General features: G+C 57.6%; 1 protein-coding gene across 3 annotated transcripts in view; it reads right to left on the bottom strand.

The window, feature by feature from the left end:
- Nucleotides 1-1,723: 1,723 nt before the first annotated feature.
- ARHGAP8 (Rho GTPase activating protein 8) overlaps nt 1,724-25,987 on the bottom strand; it is a 60,014-nt gene continuing 35,750 nt past the window's right edge. For all 3 annotated transcript variants that reach the window (XM_042993502.1, XM_042993501.1, XM_042993503.1), the window contains 5 exons: nt 11,581-11,654; nt 8,927-9,004; nt 8,038-8,166; nt 4,109-4,212; nt 1,724-2,119 (listed from right to left, as the gene is read on the bottom strand). In XM_042993502.1, coding sequence (XP_042849436.1) covers nt 1,787-2,119; nt 4,109-4,212; nt 8,038-8,166; nt 8,927-9,004; nt 11,581-11,654 — 718 coding nt within the window. In that variant the 3' untranslated portion in view covers nt 1,724-1,786. The remainder of the gene's footprint in view (nt 2,120-4,108; nt 4,213-8,037; nt 8,167-8,926; nt 9,005-11,580; nt 11,655-25,987) is intronic.

Raw genomic sequence — 25,987 nt, 5'->3', positions numbered from 1 at the left:
CGCAGCATCCGGGGATCCCCACCCCCTCTGCTCCAGAGGCTTTAATGGGATCGACGTCCCTGCGAACTGGATGGATGGCCAGGGCCCAGGGACGCTGGGCTACAGCCCTGACAAGGGCCGGAATCCGTGTCAGAGAAACGGCTCCCCAGCTCGTGGGTCCAAACGGTCCTCAGTGGGAGGGGTCAGCCGTCCACTGGCAGGTGCTGGGAGGTACTGGCCGAGCTCACACGGCCCCTTCTTTAAAGACAGCAAAGCCAAGCACATGAGCTCAGGGAGGGGGATTAACCCCGTGAAAGTGAGAAGAGAGAGGGAGAGGTGAGGGAGGCACCCACTCTCTCCTGGGAGACCCCAGGACCCACACGGGCACCCGGGGGCATCGCTCAGTGTCGGGGGTCGGCACCCCATCCCAGGCCTGGACAGCCTGGGGGGATGTGCAACGGACATTTATCCTTTGCTCCCTGACAGCCCTCCCCCTCTCCATGCAGCAAGAGCTTGGGGCCCCTGACGCAGTCCTGACACACGGCTTACGCTCCGTGGAGGGTGGCAGGCGACCTGTCACCATCCCGTCTGGTGTTACGGATGCACTGTTTGTGCCCCCTCACCCCCAAACCCGTACGTTGAAGCCCCGAACCCCAGGGCGGCTGTAACCGGGGACGGGGCCCTTACGGAAGTAATTCAGGTTGGATGAGGTCACGAGGGTGGGCCTTGAGCCACCAGGATTAGTGTCCTTCTGCGAAGAGACTCCAAAGGGCTCTCTCTGTCTCCCTCTCTCCCCATCCTGCCGGGCGGGGACGCTGCGAGAAGGTGGCCGTGCCCGAGCCAGCCAGAGGGCTCTCGACAGAAGCCGGCCGCGTGGGCCTGCAGAGCTCGAGCTTCTGGACTCCAGCCTGTAAGAAATAAACGTCTGTCGCGTCGGCCCCCAGCCTGTGGTGTTTGTGACGGAAGCCAGGGCTGACGCATCTGGGGCGCCACCCGTCCTTAACCCCAGCCCAGGGTGGGGTGCACGACTCAGGCCTAGGGCAATCAGCACAGACCCGACCACGGTGAGGGTCAAGGCGGGCACGTGGCCCAAGCCTGTCCAATCGGGGTGAATCTGGGGGGCTCTGTGCTGGGAATGCAGAACCACCTTTCTCCGCCATATCTAAGCGGGAAACACAGGGCGCGTCTCCCAACGCAGAGGCGGAACACGACCAGGAGCCCCCGGCAGGCCCCAATCCCCCAGCCTCCCCATGGCCGCCTTTTGCTAAACAACGTCCCAGAGCCCTCCCACTGTGACCCCGGCCTCGGACATGACATTTGCCCTGGCCAACGGGTGTGAGTATCCACACCACCAGCCGAAGCTTGAAAACCACCTGCACCCGTGACGGCCCCCTGCCCGCCCACGAGCGACCCCGGCCCCTGCCCCGCCTGCCGAAGGCATGCGACACCCTCGAGGGAGCTGCGTCCCTCCAGGTGACCTCTGGCCAGCCCGACAGGAGCAGAAGAACCGCTCAGCTCCCCGCTCACCCGCGGACAATGACGAACGGCTGTGACCCGAAGGTACAGTTTGCCACCCGGCATGACAGCAACAGTCGATGCCGGGCGGGAGGCCCTCACTGATAAATTCCCATTTCCGCTGAGGCCGTGGTTACGAACCTGGTAGGTCCGTCATCTCGTCCCAGCCCGCAGCCCAGGGACCACGCACAAGGGGCAAAGCGCAGAACCCCGGACGTTCACTAGAAGGTTCACGAGAAGTTTGTTTAATGGCAAGTTCACAAAACACGACGACAGCACGCACAGACGGGCCTCAGCGTGACGCTTCCGGCACCAGAGGAGTCTCCCGGGCACCGTCAGGGGCCGCGGAGGCGCGGGGCGCGAGGCCAGGCCGTCGGGGTGTCCGGCCTCTAGAGACGGGGCCACTCCGCTCCCCTGCCTCAACAGCACCGGCACCGAGCCCCCCGCGAGCCTCCTGGGTGCTGAAGACCATCTCGTAGTACTCGATCAGCAGCTCGGTGAACAGGTTCATGGGCACGAGAGCACTCAGGGAGGACGCCCCCTGGGACGGCCAGATTAAATTCAGCCCAAAGACACACGCCAGGTTGGAGCTGTTCATCTTGTTAAAAATGCTCTCCCGGGACACCTGCAGGACACACATGAGACAAGGGACGTGACTGTGGGTTCAGTGCTACGGCCCTGCACGGCCACCTCCCGGCTCTGGGCCTCGGTGTCACCACCTGTAAAAGGAAGCAGTCTTTTTTTTTTTTAACTTTTTAATTTTTTTAAGTGTATTTATTTGAGAGAGAGAGAGTGAGCAGGGGAGGGGCAGAGAGAGAGAGAGAGAGAGGGAGGGAGAATCCCAAGCAGGTTCCACACCGTCAGCACAGAGCCCGACACGGGGCCCGAACCCACAAACCGTGAGATCACGCCCTGAGCCAAAACCAAGAGTCGGCCGCTCAACCCACTGAGTCCCCCGGGCGCCCCGAAAGCAGTCAGTCTTGATGCTCTGAGAGACCTCGGGCTCTGACCGTCTCTGAGCTCCTCCTGGACCTCCTCCGCACCCCCAGCCTTCTCTCCCACTCCAGAGGACTCGGGAGGCCCCCTCGGGGACAGGGGTCTCTAGCACAATGGGTGCAAGCTTGGCCTTTGGTGTCACCCAGCCAGACCACCTCTCTGACAGCCACACTCTGGCCAGCGAGTTGGACACAGTCCAGGCCAAAGAGCAGGCAGGGGTCATCGGAGGACTGGGGACAGCAGGGGAGGGGGCGAACCTGCCTTACAGCACTTACAACCCCATGAAGTTAGGATGCATCACCCATTTTACAGATGAAGAAACTGGAGGCCCAGAAGGTGCAGGGGACTTTCCCGAAGTCACGGGGCCAGTCGGGGGCAGGGGGGCCACTTGGGCCCATCTGAAGGCCTGATCTCCCCCTCGCCTCCAGGGTCCTGGGGACCTCCGACAATCGGAAGCAGAGACAATGGCAGAACCTCGGGGGTCATGGGAGAGCAGAGAACAGGGGGTGGGGCATGACCCGGTGAACCCCTCCCTTGGATCTGGTGAGGACAGCAGCCCCCAAGCCCCTGCAGGAGCCCACCGGGGCCAATGCTACATAGCACCAAGCCCCATGGGAAGTTTCAACGTCAGTGCCGTGGAGGACGGGGAAATCAGTCCACCTCCAGCAGATGAAAAACAAGTAGAAAGAAAATTAGGGCAATAACTTAGTTTTTGGCCTCTGACAAATAATTTATTATTTAAAAAAAATTTTTTTTAACGTTTATTTATTTTTGAGACAGAGAGAGACAGAGCACAAGCAGGGGAGGGGCAGAGAGAGAGAGGGAGACACAGAATCTGAAACAGGCCCCAGGCTCTGAGCTGTCAGCACAGAGCCCGACGCGGGGCTCGAACTCACGGACTGAGAGATCATGACCTGAGCCGAAGTTGGATGCTTAACCGACTGAGCCACCCAGGCGCCCCAGTTTATTATTTTTCAAAGCAATCCTGGGCACCTGGGTGGCTCGGTCGGTTGAACGTCTGACTTCAGCTCAGGTCGTGATCTCACGGCTCGTGGGTTCGAGCCCCGTGTCGGGCTCTGTGCTGACAGCTCAGAGCCTGGGGCCTGCTTCGGATTCTGTGTCTCCCTCTCTCTCTGCCCCTCCCCTGCTCATGTTCTGCTCTCAAAAATATGTAAACATTAAAAAAAAATTTTTTAAAGCAATCTCTACACCCAACGTGGGGCGCCCGGGTGGCTCAGTCGGTTGAGCCTCTGACTCTCGGTTGCGGCTGCCCCGCGTCGGGACAGCGTGGAGTCCGCTTGGGATTCTCTCTCCTTCTCTTTGCCCCTCCCCGCCTATGCTCTCTCTCAAAATAAGCAGACGTTAAAAAATAGAAATAAAAAGAAGGTCCCATCTGTAACCGAGGGCGGCCAGGCATGTGACCGGTCAGCAGGGGCGGGCGCAGAAATAGAGCTGCTCCCCGGTCAGGCCTTGAAGTCCTCTGGGCCAGGGAGCGGCGTTCCAAGGCTGGGGGAGACCCCAGACCCCGGGCTGTGTGGGCACCAGGTGCAGGAAGGGCCGCCTGGGCCAGGCACGGAATGGGGGCCTCCCCGCCCCGGGCCCTGCTTAGCCCCCTCACCTCATGCAGGAAGCCCATGAGGTAGCTGAGGACGGCGTAGTTGTGTTCCGGAAGGCTCTTCAGGATCTGGTGGCAGCGGGTCACCCGCAGGCTGCTCTCCACACCTGCAGGGGCACAGGGGTCCCTCCTGAGTCCTGCCCGAGGGGCCGGCATGGGCCTAGGGAGGAGGTCAGCTCTGAGGACACCTCGGAGGTCAGCTCCGAGGTCGGGCCCGGAGCCCTCACTTACTCCCAGGCCGGGTGGCTGTTCGCAGCAAAGCCCTCCCTTCCATGAGCTCTGTTCCCGTCTTTAGAGCCATATTGCAACTCTTACCTCCCAGAAAGCCCGTAAAGCCAAATCACTCACTTTGTAAGTGAGAATGGCCTAGACCAGCGGTCAGCAAACTACAGCCTTCGGACAGAAAGGCCAATTTTTGTCAGTAAAACTATTGGTACAGGGGCCCCTGGGGGGCTCAGTCGGTTGAGCGTCTGACTTCGGCTCAGGTCACGAGCTCGCGGTTCGTGGGTTCCGTGCTGACGGCTCGGAGCCTGGAGCCTGCTATGGATTCTGTGCCTCCCTCTCTCTCTGCCCCTCCCCTGTTCACACTCTCTCTCTCTCAAAAATAAAGACGAAAAAAACAAACTATGGGTACAGAGCCGCACCCACCCACTCACACATCACAGCAGAGCCCGGTAGGGGCAACGCAGACGGACCCACAAAGCCTCAAATACCTACTACCTGGCCCTTTACGGGAAAGGTTGGCCAGCCCTTCTCCAGACCAACTTAGCCTGTCTGTGATGGCCTGCAGCTCAGGTCCCCACACCCACCAAGAGCCTGGGGGAGGCTGCCCCAGACTCAGACCCCCATTTCCTCATAACCACGTCCTCCGCTGAACTCCAGACCTCAAGCCAGGGCGCACCCACAACTATTCACCGTGCTCCCCACGTCCCGATCCCCCAACGCCAACCTCTTCCGGCCAAGCCTTGGGTGGGGCTACCGTGAACGCTTGTGTGCTTTCCGAACACAGACACAAACGTCCCTACCGTCAATGCTCTCGTTGGCCTCTTAAGAGAAGCCTCTCTTTCGTGAACTCAAGCCGTTGTGGGTAACGGGAATGGACAGGGAGTTCCCGCGAAATGATCTTCAAGGAACCAACGAGCTTGGGGGCCGCCACCTCGTTGCCTGGGTCCCAGCTTCCCGGCCCCAACCTCCTCTTTCTGAGATTTATGGTCCCAGAGCACATCCTTGCACGAGGTCCGCCACCCGCCCTCTCTACGGTCTCTCAGGGAAAGAGCGCTCACCGGCGAGCAAGGGGGAGCAGGCTGCCACGAAGCACCGACTGCGTGCCACGAACCGTCACGCCCGATCCTCACAACAGCCCCCACTTTTATGCACCTAAGGGAAGTGAGCTCAGAGAGGTTCAGTGACCTGTCCCCAGTCACACAGCTACTGCAAGGTGAAGCCCAGGCTTGGATCCAGATCCGTGCGGCTCCAAGCCAGTGCTCTTAACCTCCTGGCTGCACACCGGGAGGCGGCCTTGGCTGCAATTCCCTTGTGCCCTGGACACTTCCCGAGTGTCCCTGCACTTCCCGAGCACACGCAGAAGCCCCCTGCTTTTGCCCGGCTTCACGGAGAAACCCATCCCACCTGAGAATGGGCTGCCAGAAAAAAGAGAGGACACTCAGTGAAATTTGCATTTCAGCTAAAGAGCAAATATTACTTACACTAAAAAAAAAAAACAAAAAACAGACATTCACCCTTTATCGGAAATTCACATTGAGGCGGGTGGGCATCCTCTGTTTTCTGTTGCTAGATCTGGTGACCCTACATCTGTCACCGTGCGGCCAGGCCGAGTGAGACCACGGTCCAGAAAGCAGGGTCTCGGTTCTCATCTCAGGGCAGCATCTCGGTTCTCAACGACCGGAATGTTGGGACTTCCTGAGTCTTCAAACTAGCGGAGGGCCAAACAAAAATGGAAACAGCTCCAAACATTTACCCGTGAAATTATAAAGCTGGTGCAACACGACCATTGAAAGGATGAGTGACTGCACATGAGGAGGGAGAGAGGAGATGTGATGCTAACACACGAAAGCCAGGCTCCAGGACCGTGCACAGGAGCGGCGCTCCTGGCGTGAGGGGCAGGTGCCCGCGGGGGACCGCGGGGCTGGGCAGGGACTCCCGTGTCGCTGCTGTGGACCTTGGGGTTTTTGTTTGTTTCCTACGCTATGTGCTGGTGTTATTTCCATCAAAATGGAATTTATTATTATTTTTTTAAATTTTTATATTTTAAAGCTTATTTATTTTTTATTTAACAAAATTTTTTTCTAACATTTATTTATTTTTGAGACAGAGAAGAGACAGTGTGTGAGCAGGGGAGGGGCAGAGAGAGAGAGGGAGACACAGAATCCGAAGCAGGCTCCAGGCTCTGAGCCGTCAGCACAGAGCCCGACGCGGGGCTCGAACTCACAGACTGCGAGATCATGACCTGAGCCGAAGTCGGACGCTCAACCGACTGAGCCTCCCAGGCACCCCTAAAGTTTATTTATTTATTTTGAGGGGGGTGGGGAGAGAATCCCAAGCATCTCTGTGCTGACAGCACAGAGCCCGATGCAGGGCTTGAACTCACGAACCGTGAGATCGTGACCTGAGCCAAAATCAAGAGTTAAGACGCTTAACTGAGCCACCCAGGAGCCCTCTCATAATATAATTTTTTAAAAATTCTCAGCAGCTGCCCCAGCCCAGCCCCACTCCCTGGTGCACAGGATGAGCTTTGCCCCTAAGACACTTGTGCTTTCCATGGTCACATCTCTCCAACCCCGCTGAGCTAGGCATTCCATGGCACAAAACCCAGACCATCAGCATCTCCCAGGAACCAGTTAGAAATGCAGATTCTTGGGCCACTGCCCACACCTATGGAGTCTGAAACTCCGGGGTGGGGCCCAGTGACCCATGTTTTAATGCACCCTCCGGGGGTTCTGGTGCCTGGGGACGTCTGGGAACCTCGGACACCCTGACGAGCCCTCCTGCCCAGCAGGCCTTTCCCTGCTTTCCTTCCAGTAAGTGCCAGACGCCCTGCAGCCACATCACCCTGCCACACCCGGTTCAATGACACGCCTGTCCCTGTGGCCAGCCTGAGCGCTCCTGGTGAGCAGGGCTTACGTGCTCACTCCCCTCCCGTCCACAACTACCCCGCACGGGCTGTGGCAAGCAGGTGCCAGAGTCAAAGAGGAACGTGCGTGGTCGGTAATAACCACAGCACGAGGGACAGCCCGACACGGCCGAATGGCTGAGGTGACTGGCATTTTAGAGAGAGAATGAGGGCACAGGGAGGGGTGCAGGGGTTGGGGGGGGGGCCCTGAGCAGAGTCAGGGAGGGGGTAGTTATCCGGGTGTGTTCATGGGAGAAACACGCTTCTCGTGTCCTGGGACGGGGTCAGCGGTGCAGGCTGGGTTAGGCCCCCACCGTCACGGGACACTGGGGTCTCCTTGAACGTCTACATCTCAGAGCCGGCTCTGGGGTCCCTGACACAGTTCTGGGTGTAGAAGATTCACCTCCCAAAGGGCAGAGGAGGGATTTCTAACTGCAAGCTTTCTACGGTAACTGCTCGAAGAGGGGGTTCGGGGCCTCTGCCCCCCATCAGCCTCCACCCCCCTTCTACACACAGAAGTTGGGGTGCTGGAGGTGGGGGGCTCCCCCACAGCAGGGCAGGGAGGGCCTGGAGGCGGCCCTTGGACCGGGCCGTGCACCCCGAACCCAGAGGCGCCCTCTGCCACGCTGCCTGTCGCCCCAGCTGCACCCGACAACCCCTGCCCCCACCCACGGACGGTGGTGGCCCGGCCCGGCCACTGACACTTGTCCACGGGGCCAGACGGCAACAAGAAGAGGCCGGCAGCCCCTCCCCCCACCCCCCAGACTGGCCCTCGGCGGGCCCCCCCGGGGCAGGTACCCACTGGTGATCCCGAGAATCTGCTCATAGGCCGTGAAGGTCAGCAGCGGCTGGGGAAGCTCTCGCAGGAAGGTCTTCAGGATCACGGCAGGGATGTGGACGTCCCCATAGTCGTCAAAGTTCACGGGCTTCCCTGGACACAGAATGTCGCAAGTCTGAGTCCTGACGGGGCCTCGGAGTCCCGCGTCATGACGGGCCCCGACGCAAACGGCTTTAGAACTCCCGAGGCGGGAGACCTCTCGCCAGGCACGACCCTGTCGCCTGCTGGACCCGGGGGTTGCTGCTACCGTGCCCCCCTCGGCCCTCTGGGGCACCTGGCCGAGTCTGGGGCGTGCCCCCAGTCCCCCCGCCATGTGGGTCGGCCCCGCCTCGGATGCAGGTGCTCGGCGCACGGGCCTGAGGACAGCCAGTCCACACGCGCCCTGCGCCGGCCCTGTCACCGGACGGGCGAACCGTACGAGGGAGAGGAACGAGGAGGGTGGGCGGGGGCGTGAGCAGAGCCAGCCGCCTCAGCAGTGTCGCTGTAGGGTGCTCAGCTCCGAACACGGCCTCCCGACCTGCGGGTGTCGCCGCAGGCAGCCGAGAAAGCGGTGCCGGGCCCGCTGGAGGGGCTGCCGAACGGAGACTCCGTGGAACACCTCAGACCACCTGTCCGCCTGCGATGACGGGAGAAGCCCTCGAGGCACAACGGCAGCGTGCGGCCACCCGCCGAGGGCCGGGGCTCCGGGCGCAGGCCTCGCCTGGGCAGCTGCCCGGCCCCGGGCTATGCTGGGGGTTGGGTGGGGGCGGGAGCCACGCTACCTTGGGCCTGGCGGCTCTGCGGCCGTGGAGGGCTGTGCAGGCCGGGCAGGCGGGAGGCTCGGGGTCAGGGGTCTCTGCGGGGACAGGCTCACCTTGATTGTACAACCGCTGAATCTCGCGGATGGTGTGGACACTGGCCGACCTCCGGAACAGGCCCTCGGTGCGGAGTCCTGAGGAGAGAGAGCCTCCAGGCACCTCACAGGTCCTAGCACTCTGGGTTTCTGGAACATTCCACGACTCCTCCTGCCCACGCGTCACCCTCCCGTGGCTGGCAGGGAATGCTCTCCAGCTCGGTTCATCCCCCCCCCCACCCCCCCGACGCCCACCACCCGCGATCCCCACCTCTATTTATTCCTCAAACTTCCAAACTCCCAACCCCACCTCACTGCCTACTTCCGCGGCCCCCGGGAAGAGAGAACCCAGTCAGACAGACCTGGAGTCCAGCCCAACTCTGTCTCATCCCGCTGTGTGACCGCAGCGAAAGCCCATGGCCTCTCTGAGCTCAGCCACCCCGTCTACAGAGTAAGGCCCTGAGCCCCTGCCTCTGAGGGCTGCAGAAAGCGTCGACGAGGCTGGATATGGCACGTGTTCAAGCACCCGGGGGGCCTCCACACGCACAGCCTCCGCTTAGTCCCGCAGCTGCATCGACACAGGTGACCCGTCCAGTATGGCAGCCACTGGCCACACGTCATGATTTAAATTTCCGTTTAATTAGCAAAAATTAAGTGAAATTAAAAATGCGGTCACCCGACGTAGGAGACACCTAGAAAGTGCTCTACTGGGCTATTGCCGCGAGCAGCTGGAAACTACCGTTCCGGACGCGGCAAATACAGAACGTTTCCGGGTTTCCAGAAGCCCTGGGCTCCCTCCCCAGCCTCTTCCTTCTGAAGCTGGGTCTATTCAACGAATATATTCAGGTCTGAGCAGCCTGTGCACGGACCTTGCTGGTCTTCACCGGGCGGCTTCCCACGGGGAATTCCCACGGGCCTGCACGGTCCGGCCTCTCCTGCCCCACTGCCCCTCGGCCCCCTCCTCCGGCCTCCAGTCTGCCCCATGCTCCTTGCTCCTCCCGGCCTTTGCACGCGCCGTCCCCTCTGCGTGAGTGGCTGGTCCCTCTCTTTTTTTTTCCTGACAGATTGAAGTAGGAAAATTTCTGAGGTGCCTCCCAAAGTCCCGGACCCCGTGGGGCACACTCATTCTGCCCGGTATCCAAACACTGATCTAGGCGCCACAGGGAAGGGACTCTGCAGACAGGATTCAGGCCCAAGGACCTGACCTTAAGATACGGAGATTATCTTCGGTGGGCCTGACCTAATCAGGCAAGACTTTTAAAAGGGACCGGGTTCTTCCTGGCTACAGGGATTTGAAGCATGGAGGCCGGACTCGACAGGTGGGAAGGTCTCTGTCGGTGGAGGGGGCCGCACGGAAAGGAAAGCGTGCAGCCTCTAGGAAGAGAAAGAGGCCTCTGGCCGACAGCCACCAAGGACACACAGGCATCTCTGCAAAGAAGTGAATTTGGCCAACAAACTGAATGAAGGTGGAAGCAGATTCTTCCCCAGAGCCTCCAGAAAGGAGCGCAGCCTGGCGGGATACCTCGAGTTTCGCTTTGCGAGACCCTGAGCAGCCCGGCCCCCGTGTGCCTGGACTTCTGACCCGTGGAAACAGCTTTACAGAGCAAATCGCAATGGAGTCCTCTCGGTTGCGACCGTGAGCCCCCAGAACGGCGGCTGGTTGGGGGGGGGGGGTGCCGTTACCATGGCAACCCCAGCGCCTCAATCAGGGCTGGATACGGGGAGGTGCCCAAAGGGTACATGTTTGATCGTGCATTCATTCAACAAATAGAATACTGAGTTCCCACTTGGAGCCGGGTTTTTTGTTTTATTTTTTCATAAATAAAGGAACTGATGACGTTAAAAAGGGAGAGACTCCCTCCCCTGGTTTCTGACACCTGGTCTTACGCACTATCTTCTGTCTGCTCCCGAAATACGGAACAGAACGGGAGGTGCCGCGAAGGACTTCTCGCCAAAGTAGACACCATTCTAAGCGACGATCAGGTCCTCCGGCTAGAGAGGCGCCAGCTCATAGAACTTTCTAGCATTAGGACATGCAGTTCTGAGGGCGCGCCAGGTAAAAGGCCACCAGGGCCCCCAGCAATGACGGCTCCCACTGCTCGTCGGACGCGCCCCCCCCGCACCCTGCGGCACCTGCCTGCGGGGGGCCACCCCCCTCCCCCCACCAGCAGCCTGTTCGCCCAGAGAACTACGCTCCTGTCAGGGTCCACACTTTCCCCGTGGATCTGGGAACTCTGGCCTCAGGCAGGAGTCCTGGAGGAGCCACAAGGCGCACCCCCTCTAATCACCGAGCGCGCCCACCCCACTGGCGACAGCACCTGCAGACCAAGCTACCTATCACATCAAACGGGTCTCTTCACGGACAGCTTTACATGTCTCATCTCATTTAGGCCCCAGAGCAACCCCGTGAATCAGGCACCGTCATGAACCCCACGGGGCAGATGAGGAATCACAGGCCCAGAGAAGGTAAGTAACTGCCCAAGGCCACACAGCAAGTACACAGTAGAGCCGGGATGCAAACCCAGACATTCTGTGTGCCTGAGTCCATCCCGTGCTGGTCACCCTTCCCGCACGAGGCCCAGCCCCTCCAAGTCCCCGGTCTGCACGGTGCCCGCGACACGAGATGGGCCTCCCAGAGGCCCTCACACCCCTGGCTGAAGCCAGCTCTCGCTTACCTTTCTCTCTTAGGTATGTCACTGTGAATCTCAGCACAGGAGGGATGAGTTCACCTTGATTTTTGTCCTTGAGGCTGAGGGAAAAGAAAAGAAAGCAGGTTTTAGCTGGAGGTGACAGGTCCTCTCCACATCTCTGTGTAAACACGGGACCGAGGAGCCATACAGGGACAGACGCGGACTCGGTGCTCAGACAGTAGGTGTTCTGGCGGCCAAAAGAGAGGCAGAAATAATACACTAGGGCAGCAGCTGAGGGCTCCACCATGATACAGGGGAGACCTGGGGAACGGGGATGGCTTCACGTGGGGCCACTTCTGAGCTAGGTTTTGAGGTATGAGTAGGAGCTCGTGGAGGACCAAAGCCGGGGGGCGGGGAGCATTCCAGACAGGGGGGAGATGCACAGAGGAGGACCAGAGGCACGAGCGGATTTGGCCGTGAGGGCAGATCCGGGAAACCTGGACTGTATGCTGACCAGTCAAACAACATGCCTGATGGAAACCTAACGCGCTGCCTCGGGTGTTTGTTTGGTAGAGAATTGATACACCAGGCAACTTTAAAACACAGCCACAAATACACCACCCCAGCCGGCAGCGAGGATGTGAAGTCACAGCTGCCCACCGTGAGCATTCTACGGCCCCGCTGGGCTCCCGCGTGAAACGTTTTGTTTTTCTCTTTCTCACGTGCTGAACGCTCTTGCCCGGAAGGCAGCGTACTTGGGAGACGGTTGGATGGAGGGGAAAACGCTCTGCAGTCGACGTGCCTGCTGGAGTCCTGCTCTGCGACGTCGTAGCTGAGAAGAGCATGTGTTCTGCGGTTCTCTAAACGTCCGTTAGGTTAGTTTGGCCGATTGTGTTCAAGTTTTCTAGACTGTTGATTTTCTACTTGTTCCATCAATTACTTAGAGAAGGATACTGACGTCTCCTCACGTGCGTCTGTTTCTCCCTCGGTTCTACCACGTTTTGCTTCGTGGATTTTATTATTTTTTTTTTATTTTTTTTTAACATTTATTTATTTTTGAGACAGAGAGAGCATGAACAGGGGAGGGTCAGAGAAAGAGGGAGACACAGAATCTGAAACAGGCTCCAGGCTCTGAGCCGTCAGCACAGAGCCCGACGCGGGGCTCAAACCCATGGACCGCGAGATCGTGACCTGAGCCGAAGTCGGACGCTTAACCGACTGAGCCACCCAGGCGCCCCTGCTTCGTGGATTTTAAAGCTCTGTTACTAGTCTGTAACTTTTTAGGATTATGTCTTATTATGAAATGCCCCTCTTTGTCCCTGGGGTTATTTCTTGTCCTGCTTGGCCTGACATTAGTACAGCCACTCCAATTTTCTTTTGGTTGGTGGCTGCATGGCAGGTCTTATTCTACCCTTTTACTTTTAATCTACAGTGTTTTATCTTTTTACATTTTAAACGTCAGTAGGAGCTTCCTTTTTTTAAATCCAAACTGAGAATCTCTTTTAATTGGAATGTTTTTGCCATTTACGTTTAATGTAATCATCACTGCGGCTAGGTTTCCATCTACCATCTTGCTATTTGTTCTTTACTCGTTTTCTCTCTTTTCTTGACTTTGTTTTATTCTTTAGGACTCAGGATGGAACTACCCCAGTGACCCTCCTGGGTCACCAGCTTGCAGGTATTGGGACTTCTCCATGACCACATGAGCCAATCCCTTATAATAAATATCCTCTTTCTTGGTTCTGTTTCTCTAGAAAACCTACACGAATATGCTGGGTCTGTGTCTCCTGATCGGTTTTTCTCCTAGTTATGGAACACATTTCCCTGCTCCCACCTTGTAATTTTTCTTTGGAAACTTTACACTGTTGGTTGCTGGGGCTTGTGTGTTTGTATTTGCTATTCCTTTGAACGGAGATGAACTTTGTTCTGTCTTGCATCAAGTCATTTGGGAACAGGTAGAGCCTTTCAAGGATCGCTTTGAATTTTGCAAGGGGGGCTCTCGAGCAGTCTTCAGACTAAGGCTAATGTAGCTCAACGGCTAAGACAGAAACAGCACCCAAAGCCTTAAGTGCTGACGTCTCCACTTTAAGTTGGGAGAACACTTACCACGCCCAACCCTGTGTCAGCTCCAATAGTTTCAGGGCCCTACTGTTTTCCGGTGGTACTTTAATTTCCTTTTATATATAGACAGTTTAAACATCCAAAGACTTGAGGGGACAGTCTGTGGAGAACTCTCTGTGCAGCCCCCCCCCCGGAACTCTGTCCCACAAGGTCACCCACCCAGAGCCCCCAAACTCTGAACTCCGTTACCCCACTTTGGCAAGAGCACTGGAGCCTGTCTGGCTTCTCCCTGCTCTGCAGCCTGGAAACATCCCCCGGGCAGTGAGCCGGGGGAGTCGGAGGGCCTGCTCTGTTCATTTCCTTTCTCTCTGGAATCATGGCCCCCTGCTGCATGCTGCCCGGTGTCTGAAAACACCTATCATGATAGGGCTTGTGTGTTTCTCTACGTTCGGGCAGGACGGTCAGTTTGTTCCATGATTCTGTCACGGCAAGAAGCAGAAGTCACCGATTTATTGTGAAAGGGTTTCCGGGGGCAGGGAGGTGGCCACACGCCTGGCCGCGGTCCCTAGTTCCCCCGGGTCTCACTGTGTTCCATCATCAAGTAAGACCCCTGGGGAGACGGGGACGGGAATGGGGCAGGTCTACACCTCCAATCCTAACACACAAATATGGACCTCAGCCTCCTGCCTTGGCTCCCCGAGAACAGCCCAAAGTTCAGTAACCCCCAGCTCTTCTGGAAAAATCAGTCACCTCAACAAATACACAGCATCGTCCTTGCCGTGCATTTGCATATTCGTCGCTTCGTTTGATTCCGACAGGGAACGGGCAGACAAGACAGGCTGTTACTATCCCTGCTTCACAGACGGTGAACAAGGCGTCCCAGGGAGAGGAGTTTCGTTTCGTTTCTTTTCTTTCTTTTTCTTTCTTTCGTTTCTTTTCTTTCTTTCTTTCTTCCTTCCTTCCCTCCCTCCCCTCCCCTCCCCTCCCCTTCCCTTCCTTTCAACTTTACTTATTTTTGAGAGAGAAAGAGCACGAGCAGGGGAGGGACAGTTCTTTCTTTCTTTCTTCTTTTCTTTCTTTCTTTCTTTTCTCTTTTCTTTTTTCTTTCTTTCTTTCTTTCTTCTTTTCTTTCTTTTCTCTTCTTTCTTTTCTCTTCTTTCTTTTCTCTTCTTTCTTTTCTTTCTTTCAACTTTATTTTTGAGAGAGAGAGAGAGAGAGAATCCCAAGCAGGCTCTGCACTGTCAGCACACAGCCCGACGCGGGGCTCGAACCCACGAACCGCGAGATCATGACCATGACCCCCGGGAGGGCCCGGGGGCAAAGGCAGTGCTCTGTCCCTGATTCCCGGAGATACGTGTGCAGAGTAACAGCACCCCTGCCACCAAAATGCGCGTTAAAATACAGCCACTGGCATGCATTCCCATCACAGCGGGACGCAGGGTGAAGGTAGCCAGGGCCGAAGGGGTATCATCTGGGCTTCCAGCCTCGCTGGCGCTGGGCTCCACCCGTGACGATTTTCACCGAAACCACCTCAGGCTGCTTCCTTCCTCATCTGCCCCGGAGCTCTCCCGGTGCCATCATCAGAGTGGCTGGAACTCAGATGAGGAAACTCAGGCTCAGATGTAAGTCGCAGATGGACAAGAGCAGAGACAGGGCGGCGAGCATCCACTGAGGGCACACGCTTAGCCCGGCGCAGGGGGGGCACCACCGGGATACACAGGCAGCCGGACGGAAACCAAAAGCACGGGCTCTGGTACCTGACCTCCTGAGGCCAAATCCTGGTTCTGCCGCCAAAGCGGAGAGGCCCAGATACACCCCTCGACCTGCCCCCACACCCATGCCTCCGTTTCCTCTTCTGTTAAATGGGTTGATAATCAATCGGACCTGCCCGCCAGAGTGCTTAACACCAGCAAAGCCGTGGGACGGGCCCCAGTACTCCAAAAACCATTCAGCGAACGTGACTTATGGAGCAAATGATGTCACGCCGTCCAAAGACGTGACGATTGCTGGGGCGCCTGGGTGGCTCCATCGGTTGAGCGTCTGGCATTGGCTCGGGTCGCGATCTCACGCTTCATGAGTGCGAGCCCCGCATCTGCCTCCGCTCTGACAGTGTGGAGCCTGCTGGGGATTCTCTCTTTCCCTCTCTCTCTCTGCCTCTCCCCAACTCGTGCTTTCTCTAATAAACTTGAAAAATTCAACACAACAAAAAAAAGGCGTAACAATTGTAAAACGGAAAATTAGACTAAAACTGGGGTCAGAGTCCTGACCGTGGACGCTTAAGCAGATGCTACAGGAAATGCACAGAAATTCTGGTCACCCTCGGACCCCCCTCCCCACTAAGGCGCTGGCACACTGCCCCCCTAGCAGGCTGCCTCCTCTTGTCCTCTCTCGGGGCCAGAGAAGGCAGCGGGGACCACCCCTCCCCGCCATCATCCCGCCCACATAGCCTCGCGGCCTGGATGGCGCTCACACGGGGCACGCGGCACCGTTACCCGTCCCGCCTTGGACGCTGTGGGCAAATGGAAACTCACCACCGACACCCAGTCTTTCCCGCATCTCAGGGTCTCAGGCCTCCGGACTGGTTCACAGCACACCTGCGCCCTCCCCGCTGCAGGTACACCCTCCCTATTTCTCTTTCCAGGCCCAGCCAAAAAGCCTCCTCCTCCGAGAAGGCCTCCTTGCTCCTCTCCAAAGAGCGCAGGCTCTGTGTCCGCTGTCCCCCAGCACCGTGTGGGGAGATTACCATGGACCGTCCCCACATAAGCCCAGGGGAGGCCCAGACTCAGAGCAGATGTGGCAACAGAGGCAGAGGTCAGAGCAGAGCACTTTGAAGGTGGGGGACGGAGCCACGAGCCCAGAACCCAGAAAAGAAAGCTGTTTTGACCAAGAGAATACGGCAGAAGCGACCGGCCGTTTTCCGGGCCTCGGCCCGAAGACTCTGGCAGTTTCCACCGTGGTCCCAGGAACCCCTGCCAGAAGCCGCGAGCTGGCCCGTAAGAAGGGGGCCACCCTGGGCATGTCCGGTGGGGAGGCCGTGTCCCAGCTGAGCCCAGCCTTCCCTGCTGCGCGCCAGGACGTGAGGCGGCGCCTCGGACCCCGGGCCCTCCGGAGCAGCTGGGCCACCACTGGACGCCACGGAGCGACCTCTGGCAGCGCTCCCCCCCCGCCCCCCCCAGCACGCTTGCCTAGCTGGGCTCTGCCCAAATTCCCGGCCCCAGAAATCAGGACGCATAACAAAACGGTGGCTGTTTGAGGCTGCTAAGTGCCGGGGGAGGGGGGCTGTCGTGACAGCAGGTAACGGAAGACGGTCCAGAACGCGCAGCCGGGGATGAGCCACGCGTCTGAGCCCACAAGCCCTGCTCCCGTATCTTGTCCGTTTGGTTTCCGTTGTGATTTCATTGGCCCCAATTCGAGATGGGCTGTGGATGCTGGGAGAGGCCCCAGAGCCCCGAGGCGGCCCAGCTGGAGGCAGGCCCAGGCCCAACTCAGATGTGCTGTCGTCAGGGGCGTCTGGGGCTCCGTCGGTTGAGCGTCCGACTTTGGCTCAGGTCACGATCTTGCGGTCTGTGGGTTCGAGCCCCGCGTTGGGCTCTGTGCTGACAGCTCGGAGCCTGGAGCCTGCTTCGGATTCTGTGTCCCCCTCTCCCTCTGCCCCTCCCCTGCTTATGCTGTCTCTCTCTCTCTCTCTCAAAAATAAATAAAACCTTAAAAAAAATTAAAAAAAGGGGGGGGCACCTGGGTGGCTCAGTCGGTTAAGCATCCTACTTCAGCTCAGGTCATGATCTCGCAGTTCGTGGGTTCGAGCCCCGTGTCGGGCTCTGTGCTGACAGCTCGGAGCCTGGGGCCTGCTTCGGGTTCTGTGTCTCCCTCTCTCTGCCCCTCCCCCCCCTTAAAAATAATTAAACATTAAAGAAAATTAAAACAAAACCAAAAGCGTGCGGTCCTTCCGCAGCGATTCCTCGGGGGGATGCGACACCAGCTCTGCTCTTCCTCTGACCCCAGGGTTTACAGAGGACTCCCAAACACGTGGCCCACGTGAACAACCACGAAAACCTTGCCAACGGCACTAACAGGCCTTTGCGTGTCCTGCTCTCTATGGAAAGCTGGTTTCTTGGTGGTTTCTCTTTGCCGGAGCTGTATGTCGGGGACACAAAGCAACATTCGGCCGGCCAAGCGGTCCCCGTGACGTGAGGCGCGTTGCCGCGGGAATGCGGGCGGGCCCTCCCCCCCACCTCTGACTTGGCCTCCCGTGTCCCCCTGAGAGGGACATGATGGCCTGGGACCCAGGCGGTCCCCTCTCCGCGTCCCCAGGGAGAGAGGAACGTGGCGGACGGGTGGCTCTCTTCCTCCTCCTGCTTCCTTTGGGAGCCAGAGCAGTGCAAGTCCTGGCCCTGCCCTCAGGAGGCCAGTGACCTCAGGCGAGGCTCCTAGCTTCCCCAGCCTCTGTTTCCCCAACTGGAAAGCAGAGATGCTGGTGCCCTCCTCCCAGCTGCAAAGAGTAAATACTGAGGGACACAGAAGCCTGTGTTCAGCTGCGAGTCAAATGTACCAACGATCCAAATCAATGGAGCTCTAGGGGCTGAGTGACGTCCCAGGCCACACGTGGGCGGCCCGTGTCGGACCAGGAAGCGGGCCCAGGACGCCGCAGTGACTTGCCCGGGGTCCCACAGCTAGGGGGCCTGGGTCCGCCGATTCCAAAGCCTGGCGTAGCGAACGTTCTTGGGGAGTGGGCCCTGCTGAGACGTGTCAAACGGGCCGACGCTGATGAGCTACCCCAAGACCCCCTTGCCTGCAGCTTAGCTCACATTTCTTTCTTTTTTTAACGTTTATTTATTTTTGAGACAGAGAGAGACGAGGATGAATGGGGGAGGGTCAGAGAGAGAGAGGGAGACACAGAATCTGAAACAGGCTCCAGGCTCCGAGCTGTCAGCACAGAGCCCGACGCGGGGCTCGAACCCACGGACCGTGAGATCATGACCTGAGCCGAAGTCGGACGCTTAACCGACTGAGCCGCCACCCAGGCGCCCCCACATTTCCTTTTTCTAAAGCAGGCTTCCAGGGTGGGGAGGGGCCTGTAAGATCGTGAGACACTGAGGTCCCAGAAGGGGTGTGCCCGAAGTTGCAGGGCCCCCAGCCAAGCACGCCTCCTCCCCCGTGCCCTCAAGGCGCACGGTCCTCCAGCCGGGCCTCTCGTGGTGAGCCGCGGAGCGACTCATCCCCTGGGATTCGATGACCGCTCTCGGCAGCGCAGAAACCCACGCCGTGGATTTCTCCTCCCTCCCATCGCCCACCCGCTGGCTCAGAGAGGGGCTTGCTCAGTGGACTGGGTCAGTGCAGAGGATGACAACCGCCCCCGGGGCTCTGGATAAAAGGTGCTTCCTGGCTGGGAGGGGACGCCCAGGGCAGCAGCGAATCCTTTCTCACCGGGTCCCTCCCTGTGCACCCCGATGTGTGCGGGCCAAGGCCAGGGCCAGGTCTCCACAAGGACGCATGGATTACTAGACCCACAGCCTGAACTAAACTTCCAAGGTGCGTGCGGCAGGCGGGCGGGGGGCTCTCCGCGGGTCAGCACCGTGTGCTCCCGGCCAACCGTCCGGCCCCAGAGGGCACCGGGGGTTCTCGGCACATAATCCTTGCTTGGAGTGATCAGCAGGTTCCTGCCCTGGTTTCGCAGGTGAGAGGCACACGAGTGAGGACAGGCTGTAGCTTTGGAGCGACGGGAGGGACGGAGCGGGAGGAGCAGCTGGCCGGCCCGGCCGGGGACCCGGGCTCTCCCGGCCCTCTGACGTGGTCATTGACCTCTCGGCCCCTCCCGGTTCCGGGAACGCCTCGCTGGGCCACAAAGGCGGCCGGGAGGTCCCGGGCGCCCACGGAACCCGGCAGTGCACGTGGACAACCGCCGCGTGCAGGGGGCCGAGGGTGTGCCGGCGTGCCGCCAGGCCTGCTGGCTCCATCGCCGTGCCCGCGTGGCGACAGAAGACAGAGCCGGCTCAGAGAGGCAAATCGTTTCACCGGAAGTCACACGGCCTAAGGGTTCAAGTGAGAATCGGACTCCCAGGCCCTTGTAGCCGGAGCAGACCACGGCCTTGCATCCCGGGGTGGGGGTCTGGTGGGACTGACCCCCCCCCACCCCTGCACAGCCGGCCTCTGTGGGAGGTGGAGGAAGAACCGGCAAGTTTCGTATCGTTCGCCAGACCAGCCCCCGAAACTCCCCGTGGGGCGGGGGGTTCTGGCAAGTCAGGCCGGCACACGACTTAGGAGCAGAGCCCAGGGAGGCCCGGCCCGGCCCCCACCCCAGAGGCCCTTCCCCAGGACGGCGGCTTCTGCTCTCCGGACAGCCACACGGCGCAGGAGACCAAAGACGGGTGTTCCCGGGCACGCAGGGAAAGAGAAGCGAAAGCCGGGCACCCCTCACTCCCTTCCTCGTGCGAGTGGCCGCTGGGTCAGCGGGAACCGTCCGCTCTGGGAGAGGAGCAGCTGGAAGTCACGTGGTCCTGCTCATTAACGAACGGCCCAACGGGGACCTCTGCCTCCGTCGCCCCCACTTCCCACTCCCTGCAGGTGCGAAGCAGCAGGAGAGGTGTGGGCAGGGGGACCCACCGCTTCCCCCCGAGTCTGGAAGCCCCCCACCCCTCTCTTCTCCCACCTGCCCACCTGCTTCACCTGTACGTGCAGGACGGAGCACACAGGCGAAGGAAATGCCACCGGGAATCTCTTTTATTTATAAGAGAATTTACGGGTGTCACCGTTAGTGCCTTTTTCTCCCCCTCTTATCTGACTTAAAAGGCCACAGAGCAGGGCAAGAATGACAAAATGAAGACCTAGTTTGTGTGCCCATAATGACACAGAGGGGAGAAGGGACAGGGGACGAGTTTTGTGCGGTGGCGGTAAGGCGAGTAACGTTATCGCCACTAACAACCAGTTTGTGATGAACGAAGCTATGAACTCTGATCCCAAGACGCAAACTATCGCCAAGTGTCTCGAGAAGAAATGCAAGATGTGAAAAGTTATGACGCGTGAAGACACTGAACTGTCATTTTAAAACTTCCCACGAAGAAAAGCCAAAGACATTGCCGTATGAGGTGACCGCAGATCAGTTCTTACGAACACAGACACCAAATCATCCGCAAGGTACCAGCAAAGCAAATCCAGCTACGTAGAAAGAGATTACCCACCACGAACACGTGCGATTTATCCCAAGGATGCAAGGTCCGTTCAACATAAAAATTGATCAATGTAGCCACCATGTTATTAGAATAAAGGACAAAGCCTCTGTCATCATCTCCATAAAGGCAAAAAAAGCACATGGCCAAATCTCACATCCCTTCATAGGAAAAAAACAAAACAAAACCCACCACTCGATGAGCCAGGAACACAAGGGCTTTTCCTCAGCCGGATAAAAAGCATCTATGAAAAACCCACAGCTAATACCATATTTAATGCTGAAAAACGTAGCCACTTCCCGGTAAGAAGAGGAAAACACAAGGATGTGTGCTCGCCCCACTCCTTCCCAGCACTGGAGGTCCGGCCAGTGCGATCAGGCAGGAAAAGGAAGTGAAAGGCACCCCGGATGAACGGGGAGAAATAAAAGTATCTCTATTTACAGACGACAGGGTCTTGGATGTGGAAAATACTAAACAAAAAATCACAAAACATCCATAAGAACTAATAGATGATTTTACTTAGGCAGCAGGATATAAGATCAGCTTACAAAAATCAATTGCATTTCTTTTTTTTTTAACTTTTTTTTAAATGTTTTATTTTTGAGACAGAGAGAGACAGAGCGTGAGCAGGGGAGGGGCTGAGAGAGAGCGAGACACAGAATCCGAAGCAGGCTCCAGGCCCTGAGCTGTGAGCACAGAGCCCGACGCGGGGCTCAAACTCACGAACTGTGAGATCATGACCTGAGCCGAGGTCGGACGCTCAACCGACTGAGCCACCCAGGTGCCCCAAATCAACTGCATTTCTATACACTAGGAGCGAACAATCCAAAAAATGAAATCACAAAACAATTTCTTTTACAACAGCATCCCAAAGAACAAAATACTTAAAAAAAAAAAAGACATTTAACATAAAATCGCAAAACACATAGACGGAGAACTGTAAACCATCACTGAGAGAAACGTAAAAGATCCAAGTTAACAGAAAGACGTCCTGTGTTCATAAACCAGAAGACGCAATATTGGTAAGACAGCAACGCTCCCCAAACTGACCTACAGGGACGGCACAATCCCTACTGAAACCCCAGCTGCCTTTTTACAGAAACGGACAAACCGATTCTAGAATTAGTATGGAAACGCAAGAGACCCCAAGGGGCCAAATGTTTTTATTTATTTTTGAGACAGAGCATGAGCAGGGGAGGGGCAGAGAGAGGGGGAGACACAGAATCCGGAGCAGGCTCCAGGTTCCGAGCGGTCAGCACGGAGCCCGATGCGGGGCTCGAACTCACGGACCGTGAGATCATGACCTGAGCTGAAGTCGGACGCTCAACCGACTGAGCCACCCAGGCGATGGGCCATTGATTTTTGACAAAGATGCCAAGGCAATTCAGTGGCGGAAAGAATGCTGTCTTTAACAAACGGTCCTTGTGTGCGTGGAGTCATCCGGGAAGGCTTCCTGGAGGAGGAGACTATGAAGGAGGACTATGAAGGCAGGCAAGCCTGGCAGCAGGAACGGGTTCCCGTGGTCCGCACACCCTGTTGTTATGCACCCCCCCGGGCCCTGGAGGTGGGGAGGGCATGGTTTCACCTCCAGTCACAGGGAGAGAAACTGGGGTTGCTTAAGTTAACCAGCCTGACTTCCCAAAGCTGGGACCCGCGTCCCCCCTCTGCCCTGAGGAGGCCCTCCCTCTTTCCGCTACCCCGTATCTGCCCACATAGAGCCGTACCAAGTGCACACGTGCATTTTCTCTCTTCAGCGATGGCAAGGGCCAAAGATACCTCGAGTCTCTGACGTCCCCCTTGATACGTTACCTTAATTAGCTTGTTCTAAGGTGACAGCTTTCTGTTGCGTGCTTCTGAACTTAACGCAGCAAATTAACATTTGCGAATAGGATTTGGTGATGAATTTTAACGACTTCCATTCATTCACGGTCCACACAGATTACATATTTGCTACTCTACTTAATACGTTTATTGCCGTTTTATTGTAGTCGTTTGCAATGAAACGGCATAAAGTATTAATTTAAAGAGGCAACCGCATGGATCATCTCTCAAAAGTGGCACACACGATGTTTTCCAAAGGCTGTCCAGTGAGACTCGGCACTCCCTAAAGATACAAGGAACCGGGGCGCCTGGCGGGCTCAGTCGGTTAAGCGTCTGACTTCAGCCAGGTCACGATCTCGCGGTCCGTGAGTTCGAGCCCCGCGTCAGGCTCCGGGCTGATGGCTCGGAGCCTGGAGCCTGTTTCCGATTCTGTGTCTCCCTCTCTCTCTGCCCCTCCCCCGTTCATGCTCTGTCTCTCTCTGTCCCAAAAATAAATAAAAAACGTTGAAAAAAAAATTTAAAAAAAAAGAAAAAAAAAAAAGACAAGGAACTGATTTTTACAGTTAAAACTGGCCCCAGAACAGGAATGAACCAAGACCTTTATAAAGGCATTTCTAACACCTGTCTTCGATCTGGTAACGGACATCTCTGGAGTTCAAGCTCTGTCAACGCACCCTGAAAGACACCTGCTCAAGACAGGGGTCCCAGGGTGACTCCCCCATACTGTGCTCAGAGAGATGGCTGTAGAAATCCACGACTTAGAGGTGTTTCGTCTTTCATTTTTAAAGCTTTATTACACAGGGACGCCTGGGGCGCTCAGCCGGTTAAGGTCCGACTCTTGGTTTCCCCTCGGATCACGATCTCGAGGTTTGTGAGTTTGAGCCCCACAGCGGGCCCCGCCAGCACGGAGCCAGCTTGGGATTCTCTCTCTCCCTCTCTCTCTCTGCCCCTACCCCGCTCATGTGCTCTTTCTCCCTCTCTCAGAATAAATAAATAAACTTGAAATAAATAAAGTTTTATTATTAGACAATAGGAGACAGAAGTGGTTTGGAACAACGAAATCAGCGATCTGAAAGGCATCACTGGAGTCGTCAGACGAAGGCACTGATGACGGAAGCAGCACGGATACACAGGCCAGGCCGAAGGCAGAGACACAGACAGCAGAAGCCTCAGGCCTGAAAATCCTGGAGCCTGGGCCCGCCCGGTGGGGGGGGGGGGGGGGGGGGGGGGAGGGTCCCTCCTCACCAGCGCCCCCAGAGGGGCCCGCCGTCACTGCATCTGCCAGTGCCGCCTTCCCAGGCTGGCGGCAGGAGTGCCGGGGCCACACCCACGGGCGGGAGCAGGTCACTCCAGTACATACCAACAGCGTGTAAAGAAGGAAACTTTGGTAAATTTTTGTTCCGGATACATTCAGGGAACACTGTAGGTCAACATATCCTGCGTTCGCTAAGTGCTTACAAAATAGCTCTCCAGGGAGACCCCACCTGTGTGTGTGTCTGGGGAGGGGAAGCAGCGGTGAGACCCCAAAGGTCTAGAGCTGAGCTGTCCAGCGGGGCAGCGGGAGGGGGGCACATCAGATGGGGCCACCTGGGTGACACGGTCGGTTGAGCATCTGACTCTTGGTTTCGGCTCAGGTCATGATCTCAGGACTTGTGGGTTTGAGCCCTACATCCGGCTCTGCACGGACAGTGTGGAGCCTGCTTGGGATTCTCTCTCTCTGTCTCTCTGTCTCTCTGTCTCTGCCTCTCCCCTACTCACGCCCACACGTGCACACACTCTCTCTCTCAAAATAGACAAACATTAAAAAAACTTTTACATCAGTTAAAATTAAATAAAGTTAGAAATTCAGTGCCTCAACTGCACTGGCCACATTTCGAGGGCTCAACAGCCACAACCTGGCAGTGAGGACCATGTCTATCATCGCAGAAAGTTCTGGAAGACAGGGCCTACCTTTAGCTGCGGTGACACACCCGAGGTGCCGACTCCCACCCCCTTACCAGCCCCGCCCTCAGCTCCTTCTCCCAGGCCCCCCACCCCCGTACCTCCTTCCCCCACATACCTCTCCCTGCCCCACAGTCATTTCCTACACCTGCCATAAACTAATCGCTACAAACTCCGCAGCTCAAAACCACAGAAGCTTCCTATCCTGCACTTACGGGGGTGTCAGAAGGCTAAAAACAGGTCAACACGGCTGTAGTTTTACAGAAGCTCTAAGGGACGATCTGTTCCTTGTCTTTCCCAGCTCCAAAGGGCGGCCTGCATCCCCTGGCTCGAGGTCCCATGTCACTCCAACCTCCGCTTCTGTCCTCAGGCCTCTTCTCGGACTCAGACAGACCCTTGTGGTGACACCGGGGCTGCCTGGATGATCCGGGATCATTCCCTCCCCGTCCCACGATCCTTCCCCGACTCACATCTGCAGTTTCTTTCACCATGTAAGGTGACACCACCATGGGCTCAGGATCAGGACACTGACGTCCCCGGACGCCATCATTCTTCCCACCACATCCTACCCCCTTCACTCTAGGCCAAGAAGAAAGAGGGGGTCCCCAGCGTCTGTCTCCCCTGTGGCCCCGGAGCCCGTAAGAGGGAACAATGAAGGGTCCTTGTGCCCAGATGCCTCAGGAGAGACAAGTGACAGGTACGAGGCAGCACGTAGGCACCCCCCAGCGCCCCAGCCAGGATACCACCCCGAGAGTCTCCGTTCTCATCCCTCCAAACCGCACCGAGTCCCACTGTGGATCTTAAAGGTCATCAGCTTTTCGCGTGGGAAAGCACACTACATGCCACCTTCCGACACGAGACGACCGCCTAGTGGGACCCAGCACACTGCTCTCCGGGCCCCACCCCCACCCTGCAGACCCTGGTCTTCCTACACGTGGTGTAGACCAGACCCGACCGCCCGGCGGGGCCGCGGGATAAAACATCTCCTTTGTCCTCCGTCATCCCAGGTACCCGAGTGCCTGGCCAACTGCCCGAAGCCGAACGCACGAGCACGGCCAAGGCACTTGTTGCCAAGCGGGGGAAATATCTGGAGAGGCTCCCGGGGCAGCCTGCTCGGGTGGGGTGGTGATGCAGGAGGGCCCTGGATACAGCCCAGAGCATCAAGGAAGGCTTCCTGGAGAAGGTGCCTCCGAAGGAGACTCCAAAGAGAGGAAGCTGGCCCGGAACCCTTTGGGGAGGGGGCGTCAAAGGCCTAAGCTCACGTCATCCACCTCGCTCACTCCAGAAATAAGCAAACAAGCTGAGGTGGGGAGTGAGTTCAGGGTCGCGTGGCTAAGAAGGGGTGCGATCAGCCAGGAAGGGCAGGACACGCTGTGACACGAACACTCCCTGCTCGGCGGCTTAGACCCGACAGGAGCGCGTTGCTCCCTCGTGCTCGGCGTGGGCGTCAGCGGGAGGCACGCAGC

Source organism: Panthera tigris, chromosome B4, assembly GCF_018350195.1.
Source record: "Panthera tigris isolate Pti1 chromosome B4, P.tigris_Pti1_mat1.1, whole genome shotgun sequence".
NCBI classification, from domain to species: Eukaryota; Metazoa; Chordata; class Mammalia; order Carnivora; family Felidae; genus Panthera; species Panthera tigris.
Note: the sequence above shows the minus strand (reverse complement) of the source record. Positions and strands in the feature narration are given on the sequence as shown.